General features: G+C 37.0%; 1 protein-coding gene across 1 annotated transcript in view; it reads right to left on the bottom strand.

Moving 5' to 3' along the window:
• Positions 1-12,862, bottom strand: part of LOC117327648 (L-selectin-like) — a 23,671-nt gene extending 10,809 nt beyond the window's left edge. The window contains exons 1-3 of the mRNA XM_033884723.1: positions 12,741-12,862; positions 3,440-3,491; positions 3,203-3,284 (exon numbers count right to left, since the gene is read on the bottom strand). Of these exons, the coding sequence (XP_033740614.1) occupies positions 3,203-3,284; positions 3,440-3,491; positions 12,741-12,782 (176 nt within the window). The 5' untranslated portion in view covers positions 12,783-12,862. The remainder of the gene's footprint in view (positions 1-3,202; positions 3,285-3,439; positions 3,492-12,740) is intronic.

Here is a 12,862-nt window from a genome sequence, read left to right as displayed (position 1 = left end):
AACAGTTAGACCACTTGGACTGGTTACGTTGTTTGTTTATGAAATACAAAAGGACCTGGTGATTTTGTTTTTTAAGACTAGCCTTGACAAAAAACTTCCAAGGCCTGTATAAACAGTTGCATGTCCGTCAAGATACTTGTTTGAAATATTACTGTAAAAGTTCAAGGATTAGTAGTATGCAGCCAGCCGGGATCGAACCTGTGACCCTCTTACTGGTCCGCCGCTCTACCGACTGAGCTAAAGGGAAATTCCCCCTAGCCTGAAGCTAGAAGGCGACCATACAACTATGTACATTATTCACAATTAAAACCCGGCCTGCTACATTACATTTAAAAACTGACGAACCAGTTTGTTCGCATCTGGTCTGGTGTAAGTCAGGGCCACAGAGGAAACTCCTGCCAAGTGTAAGATAGTGTAAAATGGAGAGTATACACAGTCAATATTCCTTCACGTGAAATTTTTCACGTGAATTTCATGTGAAAAGGGCAAAAAAGTGAAATTCACGTTAAATTTTTCAAAGATATTTGGATCCCGGAGTTGCATGCCTTTAATTTAAATGTCCTTTTTTAATCACGACCTTAGATTGGTTACTTACGTATATATTTACTGTTAATAACATAGAAAGATTTCAGTACATCAGAGACATATATAGATATATGTCCGAGTACATCGATTACGATTTGTCTCATCTCCAGGCTCCACTGATTTTCATGTCAGACTTAGGTCCTATAAACGTGCTAAGCACTTATGATAGATTTTCTATAAGCTGCTAAAATGCTAGTTTCAGGAGAACACAGTAAGCTCATGTGAATCACGTGTGCTGCAAAAAATAACCATGTTGTTACACCCCAAGTGTCTAGCATTGATTCTGTTTTGACCTTGAAATGCAAATGGCGGTTGTTGAATAATATCGCACATGGCAACCAATCGGTGTCTATGTCCCTGGTTAAATTGATTATTGAAACTACTTTTCGGTATTTTTAACTAACGTGCCATCGATAGGGAAACAACCCAGCAGACATCAACCCCCGCCGACAACATCTCGAACCCATATTCTAGGGGAGAATAGTAGCCTCGGTCCCTGCGGGTAAAGAAGGGAAGTAACTCAATAGATCAGAAAGGGATGTCCTGATCACATGACAGTAAAATGTTGTCGTGAGTGCAGTTACGTGTGAACATCATGCGACGCATCTTCGCTAGCCAAGGCTTCTGATTACGAACGTGTAGTGTAACGTAATCAGAAGCCAAGTAGTGTAACGTAATCAGAAGCCTTGGCTAGCGAAGATGCATGCGACGGGGACGATGTCTGTTGAATTGGTGGTTTCTCCGCCCGCGACACCAATGTCTATCGTCATAGCCTTCATCACGGCTAATTGATTATATACAAGGTATACATACCCATCGGAGTTCAAAATATTGCAGAGCAAAAATTTAGACATGTTTCCTGATGATTTAAATTTCTTGTTTTGACCCAAAATATTGCCTAAGCAAAAATCTAATATTGCTTAGGCAAAAATATTTCAGCCTAGGCAGAGACCTATATATAGAGAATACATATAGGCAAAAATATATACGGTGGGTGTATTCCGACAATGCGGTGGCAGTTGCAGGATAAACTAGTATATAGGTCTCTGGCCTAGGCAATATTCGATTTATGCTTAAGGCAAAATTAATTATTTCTGCCTAGGCAAAAATCGACTTTTGCCTAGGCAGAAATAGAATTTTGCAAAATTCGATTTCTGCCTAGGCAAAAATAATTTTATCCTTCCCGCGCCATAGATTTGTTCTCTTTTGATGATTTAAATATCACGTGACATATATAGAATCTATACATCTCCGTTGCAACATATCGATTGTTTTAATAGAGGAACAAGGACGTATCTAACAAAAAAATGGAGTGTTTAGAAGTAAAGGGTCGTATCTCAAATTTATCCATTTCTAGATTTTAATAAATTACAACTATGAGTGAGATTTTCTTATAGAATTTGTACATTATATCAATTGAAATGGTCAAATTCTGTTAAAATACTAGTTTATGTGATTTTTCTTCTGTAATCCAATGATGGTAGATCAAGAATCGTTGCCTTTCTCTCACGATGGCCTATGCTTTTTCTTTGAGTCTATTCACCCATTTTGTTCCGTCCGTTTGGGCTTCCTATGGCAATTGTTTATTTTTTGGACTCCATATGTACTGTAACGGTATCATACCCTGATGTGGTCTTCTTGAAGATCTCTTTAAGCTTTGGACATTTTTTTCGACACATCGAGGACGTGGTCTATGTAGTGTTCACGTTCACGTATCGTTCATTCCTTACCACGCGCATACAATATCACACGTGCATGCTCAATGTGTTCTTACGACTATGATCAAAAAGATCTTTCTATGCGTGCATCAGGGGCCTACTGTACGTTATCACTGCGTGTATCAGGCGCCTACCACGTTCTCGCTATGTACGTGTATCAGGCGCCTATCACGTTCTAGCTGCATGTATCAGGCGCCTACCACGTTATCACTGCACGTATCTGGCGCCAACCACGTTCTCTCTGCATGTATCAGGCGCCTACCACGTTCTCACTGTATGTATCTGACGCCTACCACGTTCTCACTGTGTGTATCTGTCGCCTACCACGTTCTCACTGCGTGTATCTGGCGCCTATCACGTTCTCACTGCGTGTATCTGGCGCTTACCTCGTTCTCACTGCGTGTATCTGGCGCCTACCACGTTCTCACTGCATGTATCAGGCGCCTACCACGTTCTAACTGCGTGTATCAGGCGCCTACCACGTTGTCACTGCGTGTATCAGGCGCCTACCACGTTTTCACTGCATGTATCAGGCGCCTACCACGTTCTCACTGCGTGTATCAGGCGCCTACCACGATCTCGCTGCGTTACTACCTTGGCTTGCTGCTTTTTTCACTCGTCCGGTAACTTTTCCCGTATCAATGTCGATAATTTGCAAACAATGCCTTCTTTCAACATAAATCCAAGGATGAACCCTTCTCGGAATCAAAAGTGCAGTTGTAAAGCGTTTTTTTTTTTTTTTTTTTTGGTAACCGAAAGGTCGGGTTTTATTTTTTATTTTTTAAAGGATGTCTAACAAAAGGCTCGATTACAACAAGCGCTACATGCCATATAGAGGCAAACATTGAATTGTTAGCTAAAAACGAACTAATTGACAACGTGGTTTGGTTAATACATACCTTTCGCATGCATCTTGAGCTTTTTCCCAGGGAAAAGTTGCATAAACCTTCTTGTAACAATACGAATCCTTTATGTCGTAACCTAAAATTACAAATATATGAACGTGCATTTGGGGCATGTATAAGTCATGTACAGTGTGTGACTATACCAATCTAATTGAAATAATGTGTATCATATATCTGTTGCTCCCTATACCATACGTGTTGGCAGACCGTGTTACTGAGAGGCATACATACCCGCTGGACATTCCAGGCTCAATTGTGATTCAACGAAAGTGACCAGCAGCACCTACAATATGAAAGGTTCAGAACTTCATCAATGTTAAATGTTTTGTCACATTCGGATTAAAACTAGATTTTAAAGTAAAGAATACTTTATTTATACATAATATGAGAAAACAAGTGAAATAGACATGAATTGTTTTTCTACTGATCCATTGGCAAAAAAAAAAAAACGTTTTCGTCCACATAATAGATTGTACACGGGTTATATCTAACGATCGTTGGTGATCTGTCAGCCGTTAGGTCAAGTCCATAGCTGAGTTTATTTCCGGATGTAGCACAACATAAATGATTTATACATACATTACAATGCATTTGAACAGGATGGTGGAGAACACAACCGTCAAGAAATAATTATATAACCTACTCTCTAAAGTAAACAAAATAACGAAACTTGACAAATGCTGACTAACCCAATCCAGTTATTGAGTAGAGATATTCTTTTGGTAGAAGCATGAATTAAGTATATCTACTGAAACTCATTTATTGTGTACATGTACTTCATCTAAAATACGGCTGGATGTACACAATTCTCAACTCTGAATTATCTGGACATAATAATATATATAGAACTGGTTTCATCTTCAACTTCCCTTCTATTACATAATAGACACAGTCTTTGGGCTCTGGTGATACCTTGGTACCTACCAGTTTCAACATTTAAATCGTGTGCTTGTATCCTAAACTTAGGAGGGATATTTTTTAATTTAACAGTTAAAGACTTCGTGAGATAAAGCAGCAAATTCAAATCGATCTACGACATGCTGATATAAAATACATTTAGAAGAATTTTCGAAATTGTTTCTCAACTCTTGGACAAAAATAGGTACCTGTTGAGTGTATAACAACAAAAGTGTTTTTTTCCATTAGGAACACACTTAGTCAATAGGCATCATAGAACCCGAGACTACTTAGCTCTTACATGATACATGAGATTAATTCTACATCTAGGCTTCGCTATGTTAATTCATTATGACATGATTTTAAAACAAATTATCCGTATTCAGAAGTTTAATCCAATACTTAAAAACAGCAATCTCGCGACTAATTTGTAAAGGAAAACGTCCAAGCGCAGAGTAGCCCATGGAAGAATTGGCGGTATTTTTTTTATACCAAGCACTATTTTTAGAACAGTATTAGTGTACTTTCCCTAACTGTGGTGCCTGACAAAATCCCCAAACTTCACATCCATAGTTCAGTAAACATGAAATATATGTATCAAATAATAATTTAGTTTCACAATTTAACATGAATATTTTCATTTTCCTGTCAATTTACCATTATCGTTAAAAATTAGACCAAGGTAACAAAATTGACCTACCAACTCAATTGGCATACCATTGTAAGTCCAACATTCAATAGGATAAATTCTTTTATTTTTCCTGAACATAACGATTTTAGTTTTTTTTCTTCTCAATTTTACCTCTCAATTCTATCGTAAAGAATACGAATGCAATCAGTCTAGCATGTTTATGTCTTCTGAAAACAGGACGGTATCGTCAGCGTGCAATAAAATGAACAGGCTAATCAATTACAACCGATAGCTTATTAGAATTAATTAACTCTGATTCTATATCATTAATAAATAAAGAAAAGAAAAATCGGGGACAACGATTCCCCTTAAAACAATCCGACATGAGGATCAAACAATGCCGATAACTTACCATTTACCTTAACACAAGATTTAACGTTATCGTATATGGATCTAATAATATCTAACAAACGACCTCTGACCACTGCTTTACATAATTTGAGCCACATTATTCTATGATATATACTATCAAATACCTTCCTGTAATCAACAGTCTAGGTAATCAAGGTATTCAAAACAAAAATTGCGTCTATAGTCCCACATTTTCACTTTCACTCCACACCAATAAACGCTTATTCAGGACAGAAGTACAAACCTTAGCTATCTGACTAATGATTATGATTCCTCTATAGTTATTTTTATCGCCTTTTTTTATACAGGTACAATAACACCCTGTGTCCTGACTTTGTGAAAATATCCCACATTAAGGTAGTATTAAAAAGTTTCAATATTCGGTTAAATACTCGTTGAGCAACAAATCAATACCAGCAGCCTTACCTTTAGGGAGACTAGTGATAACAGTTACTAACTCCTTGAGATAAAATACAACATCGAGCTCAGGATAGACACACTCATTGTTATCAATATGTACGTCATCACTCTCTGACGCAGACGGATTGTCAGATAAATTCATGAAATGCTAAAAAAAATCGTCAAGTGACAAATTGCCAGTTCTACCAGACTTGCACTTTGAAAAATGTTGGTAGAAAGACTAAGGAACATTAAACGTTTTAAGGCGGCCATCATATATCACCCTCCATTTCGAGCTTCCGTTTTATTTTAGCTTCATAGCATTTGTAACCCTTTTTGAACGGGCTTTATGCTTTTCAGACTTGCATCTAGTAACAGGTAAGTGCATTACAGTTACTCATTGTTTTATCTCACCTACAAGAGTCAGTGTTCTGTCGGCGTGGAACAACTGATGCTTTTGCTATCTTCATATTTAATTGCTTGTGAGTTAAAGTATCTGAATATCTGAAGCCTTTTAGTTCATGTTAAACTTTATTTCTACCTCAACATGCGAGATACGAGACATTTCCTCAATGGAACTGAATAATAACTTCGGGGTATATAAATGTATACTATGCAGGTGCTTGGTTTGAATTGGTCTTCAGGTAGATAACTTAACTACGCCCTTTTGAACTGAAATATGGGTACATTCTCCACCCGAGCAACATTGTCCATGTTCCACGCCCACCCGAAGAAAGAGAGTTGACTAATTATCCTTGCCAGCGTAATGGACCAGAACGAAGCCCGGAAGCAGAACTAGCATACTATAGTAAGTATACAAGTATGGTGTGGTGTGTAAATATATATACTTACACTATCGTCTAACTCGTGTCAATGAAACTCATTGACAGCCATAAAATAAACGGTAACATCTGTACAAACCAGACGCACATTGTAGTAAGGGATAAACCATTGTTACCGGCGATAAACCATTGTAACAGAGGATAAACCATTGTTACACGATTGTCAAACCCATTTACAAACTGAAACAAGATCAAAGTAGTTTTGCTGCACATTACAGTAAAGTCAAGAAGAAACCAATGCGATATTAACCAGTCCTGTATCCATTACATAAGTCTACATTTTAAGAACATATTATTATATCGGTCACCAACGAGGTAACTGATAGAAGCATCTTTCCTGAAAATCCACATCTTATTAGACTTATAGAAACGGTTCAGTTGCGATTTATAAACCAAAGGGAGTTGTTACTAACGATGTAAGTGTAGTGTTGGTCTTGTTTTCTCCTCATAAACTATTGGTTATTCGCATACTTTCCCGTATTTCAGCCGAGACCTGGTGACCGGTACGAGATATTGTGTGGGAAACGTTTGTCCCACTGGGACACATACTTTAACCTCAGTTTAGTGGTGTAAGCTTGACTATTATTGTCTATCATTGTCATAGGTTATTCAGTTTCTTTGTTTGATATTTTGAAGTCAGACGTGTTTGATTCTTGTTGATATCTAGTGGTTCCATTATCATCACAATAACTCTAATATTGATATTGTGACTTAAAAAAATACAGCTTATATTTTAAGACACTGACCGTGTATTCCATTTATCCTGCAACAATAAAAATAAAATCATCAAAAATAATCATTTTGTAGTGAAACGGTGTCAAAAATGAGAGAAATATGTTCGCCTTTTAAACGTTGTTTCGCTTTGAAGTAGGTCAGTCGAACTGACGCACGTGCTAAGATTCCAAAATACAGCTGTTTTCCGTCACTGCCGTATACAGCAAAAATATATACGGTGGGTGTATTCCGACAATGCGATGGCAGTTGCAGGATAAATGTATAATATGTTTTTCCTATTCTACCTATGTCACTCTTAAAGTCTACAATTTGTTAGTATTAATATTGTGGATGGTTCATTTTACGTATATCATTTACAATTTATAATAAATCTCTAATGCATGGCATAAGAAACCTTTAGGCCTAAAGTTCATGAGTGACCTAATGAAGGATTTAAGGAATGTGTTTTTGTGGACAAAGGATAAGTGACGTGTATTGGATGTGTAGCTAGAAGGTGCCATGCATTCGTTTTTAATTAGTTTTAATCAAGTGTATTTAAATATATACATTGCGTATATCATTTATGAACCATAATTTGTAGTATATTCTATTGTAGCAACATTCATCTTACTCTTAGATCTCTAGATCTGTCTTTCTTCATGTCATCTTTGCTTTTCTTTCTTTATAATCATTATAAGTATGCTGTGTTGCTATCACAATCTTTGTAATATATATTTGTGGAGAAGGCTTTTGTAAGTTGTTAAAAACTTGTGCCCGATCCAATTGTGTCTAAACAATAAAATACGTTCAAATCACACAAAATGGACCTTTATTGTGAAACATGATAAAGACGTAACATAATGACGTTCTTCTTAACTTCGCGTCAAATACTGCCAGAAATATACATTACAATATCTCTAACCGAGCTAGTGACGATAATGATATAATATAGAATTTAAGCATAGTGTAGGGATAATCGTTTCCGTAATAGTATTATTATTTAGAGGTTCATAAGAACCAATGTTATATCAGGCCACACATTATAGCACACATAAAGAACTGGACAAGATACACACTCGTGAGTGTACTAAAGGCTACATTTGTATGGTAGTGTATATGACCCTGGCTGTTAATAGGACGTTAAACAAAAACAAACCAAAGTATGGTAGTGGTAAAGTGTATCTCTGGAAGCAATCCTATCACACCATTCGGGATTACAACTAGATAACATCTCTTAAACCACACAGTATATAGAATGTATTGCAGTATTGCGTACTAAACGGTGTATTGTTAAATGAAAATATAAATGTTAAAAAGGAATCTGATCAGAGTAAATCTGTATCAGGTACAAGAGGTGTTTTATAGTCATTACTAGGCGTATACTGTAGCTACCAGCCAATGGTACTACCTGTACACGTTTGTGTGCCGTTACTAACGATGGTATTTTAAAGCTATGCACATACCTGACGTACATTGTAAATATTGCCTTCGCGCCTTATAGTACAGTTCGGACTTTCACAATCGCCTTGTCACGCCTGATGCTGTCGTTCGTACATTACACTACTACCATGTCTTATCACAGGCGTCTGCTTTTGGTTAGTAATAATAGAAAAAAATTATACCCTAATCATACTATATCAACAAGGTATAACACCTGGAGATCTATGATACATCGACTGTGGAAAGGAAGTAGACTTGATTGGGCGACAATTATATTTGGTATTGTTTATAGAGTTGTCAATCAATCAGAAGATACAGACTACTTCCGTTCCACAGTCGATACATCGTCGGCTATCACGATCGTTTTGATCCATCTTGTCATCTTTAAATCATTGTCATACGACTAAAGAATAACATACGTTGATATTTATTATTTAAGGATTCTAAACCAAGGTACGTTACTGAAGTTTGCGTCCATTTGATATTTTAATCTGATTGAACTTAAATTCAAAGTGAATCGAAGCTCACTCCCTCTTTCGGTTTGTTGAGTGTTACACCTTGTTGGTATAGTAGTAGTAAGGCTTATATATTGTTCCTATTAATACTAACCAGAAGCAGACGCCTGTGGTCTTATACTGCAGGTGTAACACCTGTCGTTTTGGTGTATCATGGAATACTCACTTAATATAACAAGAGGCCAAGGGCCTCGTAGCTCTCTGGACGTTGATTTGAAATCCAGCTAGTTTGTATATACAGCTAACGTGCCAATTTTAGTCTTTCATTTTTTTTTAATTTTGCTTTATATTCGTTGTATTTTCAACTTTTTCAATGAATTTTCCCGACTTTGTGTATTGGTCGTTTTAAATGAAATTTTGTACTGTTATAGAGAATTGTTCCTGTTTCATCTCATAATATTTTCACTGTTTTTCGATGTATATGACTAGAGAAATAATATACATTTATAAGTCACCAAAGGTCACAGGTCAAATTGGTCATCAATATAGTATCAATGCGACATGCTTTCAGCTTGCACATTATCACTACATAATACAAATCATCAATATATATGCATATGACCATAATCAATTAGAAACCTATACTCTCTCCAAATTTGATTTAAATTATCACAAGTTTTCTGATATTTACCATATTTACACAAGGAACACTTTATACCCAAAACACATTTGTCAACAGTTATGATTAGTGATTTAACGCTATACACTGGGTGACAGGACATATTTCATTATTAAGTAATACATGTAGCTCTGGAGATAGGGCTCCATTCCCATGCTTTCAAGATAAACAATTGGAACTACGTATACCTCGCGAGACACTCTGTACACTGTAGCAGACGACATAATGTGTATAAAGTAACACGCATAGCAGCAAATTTTTGCAGCGGCACAGGGAAACGTGTGTTTCAGCACATTATTATATACACATTACAGTGGGTTGATATAGGAACTTTGCCTCATAACTCCTCAGAATAACGTTCGGCATGTCCCTGTGACACCGAATATGTCCAAAATGACACCGTAAATTGACGATTACTCGAAAATGAAAACATTTAACAACTCAAATTTCTTGTCAAATCTAGTTCGTGTCGACCCCAATCATGTGTCTTGAAATCCATTCTGACAGTCCCACTGTTTCTGATATCCTCTGTCCACAAAATTTTAATAATTCTACTTCCGGCAAAAACATGAGAATGACTGCGTAAGCTCTCCTGGACTCCGTCCAGAGAGCTAAAAACCATACACTCTAATTGTATAAAATCTTAACAAATTTGGACTCTGGTGTGTCCCTGAGCAGCTACAAGAGCAAGGCTCCGAGTCCAAAGATACAGAGAAGCAACTACATATTAGACGTTCCCAGAGAAGCTGCTACACTGTATCTGGAGATGCTGAATGAGGAATAGAATATACAATGACCAGCTATACCATCAATGATATGAAACTGTATATGCTAGCTAGACCCTCAACGATATTAGAGAACCTGTATATGCTAGTTTGACCCTCAACGATATGAGAGAAACTGTATATGTTAGTTAGACCCTCAACGATATAAGATAAACTGCATATGTTAGCTAGACCCTCAACGATATTAGAGAACCTGTATAAGCTAGTTTGACCCTCAACGATATGAGAGAAACTGTATATGTTAGTTAGACCCTCAACGATATAAGAGAAACTGTATATGCTAGTTAGACCCTCAACGATATAAGAGAAACTGTATATGCTAGTTTGACCCTCAACGATATAAGAGAAACTGTATATGCCAGCTACCCTCGACGATATAAGAGAAACTGTATATGCCAGCTAGATCCTCAACGATATGAGAGAAACTGTATATGCTAGTTAGACCCTCAACGATATAAGAGAAACTGTATATGCCAGATAGACCCTCAACGATATGAGAGAAACTGTATATGCTAGTTAGACCCTCAACGATATAAGAGAAACTGTATATGCCAGCTACCCTCGACGATATAAGAGAAACTGTATATGCCAGCTACCCTCGACGATATAAGAGAAACTGTATATGCCAGCTAGATTCTCAACGATATGAAAGAAACTGTATATGCTAGTTAGACCCTCGACGATATAAGAGAAACTGTATATGCCAGCTAGACCCTCGACGATATAAGAGAAACTATATGCCAGCTAGATCCTCAACGATATGAGAGAAACTGTATATAATAGCTAGAACCTCAACGATATGAGAGAAACTGTATATGTTAGCTAGACCCTCAACGATATAAGAGAAACTGTATATGTTAGTTAGACCCTCAACGATATAAGAGAAACTGTATATGCCAGCTAGATCCTCAACGCTATGAGGGAAACTGAGGCATACTGTCATAAATATTCTATTATAAGATTGGGGTCAAAATCCTCAGAAATTACTGCCGAATTTAATGTAAACAAATTTGGAGATACCGAAAGAGTAATAGAATATAGAGAGATTAGCGGAAGCATACTGTCATAAATATAATATTATATAAGATTGGGGGTAACAGTCCCCTGGAATTAACGGCTTATGACATCATCGTATTTTGAATTCAGCTATAAGTCACACTAACGCAATGCTTTTATTCCATTACCACAGGAAAGAAGACTGCTTTAAAGCAGGTCAGTTGCTAACAAGTAAAACTTATGTCAGTAAACTGAAACAACAAGTCGTGTTCTATCTTTCATCCTTTAAAGCAAGTGCTTCACGTTGAGGTTTTCTAAAGCTTTCAATGAAACCTTTCCGGATGGAAGCGAACCCTAATATCGCGCTAGAAAGGGATATTCATATAAGCACCGTGCGGTTTAGCTACGCCGATATTAGTGCAATGTTTCCATAGGAGAGTTTTACAAGGAGACTAGCAGGACGTTATATGTGATCACCTACACCGTGAATCAAGTAAGGGCGTTTTCCATCGCAGACACGATAAGCATTGTCTGCAGAATAATTTAATACTCCACCCATACCGACAGTGACTAAGGACAAGTCACTCGACAGAGTATAATACACACATATATAAAAGCACTAGTGTAAACATTACGTTCCGGCTGAGTGAACACGCTACCCTTTATCATGTCTCGCGTTCTTATGTACCAAGGATTAGCCTAGCTATGGACACTGTCCATATTCCATGTTTTATCCAGCCTTAAGAACCACCATGATCAGCTTATTAGTGGTGCTGAGTAGATGCAATGAGGCGTCATCACTTTTCATAGAAGTGCCCAGGTGCTAAATACAGGTAGTCCCATGAACATCAAACCTGTTACAAAATCGATTCTTATAGACTAAATTAGAAAGTCTAATGCACAGCGATGTGACAAGGCCATTGTCATCATGTTAAATATGCACACAGTATTTGGATATATATAGTTTTGGTCATCACTGGTGTCTTTCACTTAGAAAGAGGATTTGGGAAACACTGACACACCCATTTTCAGAAAATACGAAAGTGGAATAAAATGCAGATATATTTACACTATTTTTTCACCAATATCAGAAAAATTCTATCAACAACACGTAAATGAAATAATGGGAAAAAAAATTAAAACTACAGTTTTTAAACCAGGAAGCAACTACAAAACACGTGATATTGACCCCACCCATCTAACCTCACGCGCTTAATTATGGATTTATATAATTACACATGTTCAATTGATTTTCTCTTAATAAAATCATTTTATCAACTTACCTGCAATAACAGGATTGTGAACCCTGTCATTGTGTCTAGCATCGGTGAAATGGTCTATATGTCCACACCCGTGTCTCGGACAAGGAAGACAGAAATCTGCCACCGACCACACTCTGTGGCTA

The sequence above is a fragment of the Pecten maximus genome, chromosome 1, assembly GCF_902652985.1.
Source record: "Pecten maximus chromosome 1, xPecMax1.1, whole genome shotgun sequence".
In the NCBI taxonomy this organism is placed as follows: Eukaryota; Metazoa; Mollusca; class Bivalvia; order Pectinida; family Pectinidae; genus Pecten; species Pecten maximus.
Note: the sequence above shows the minus strand (reverse complement) of the source record. Positions and strands in the feature narration are given on the sequence as shown.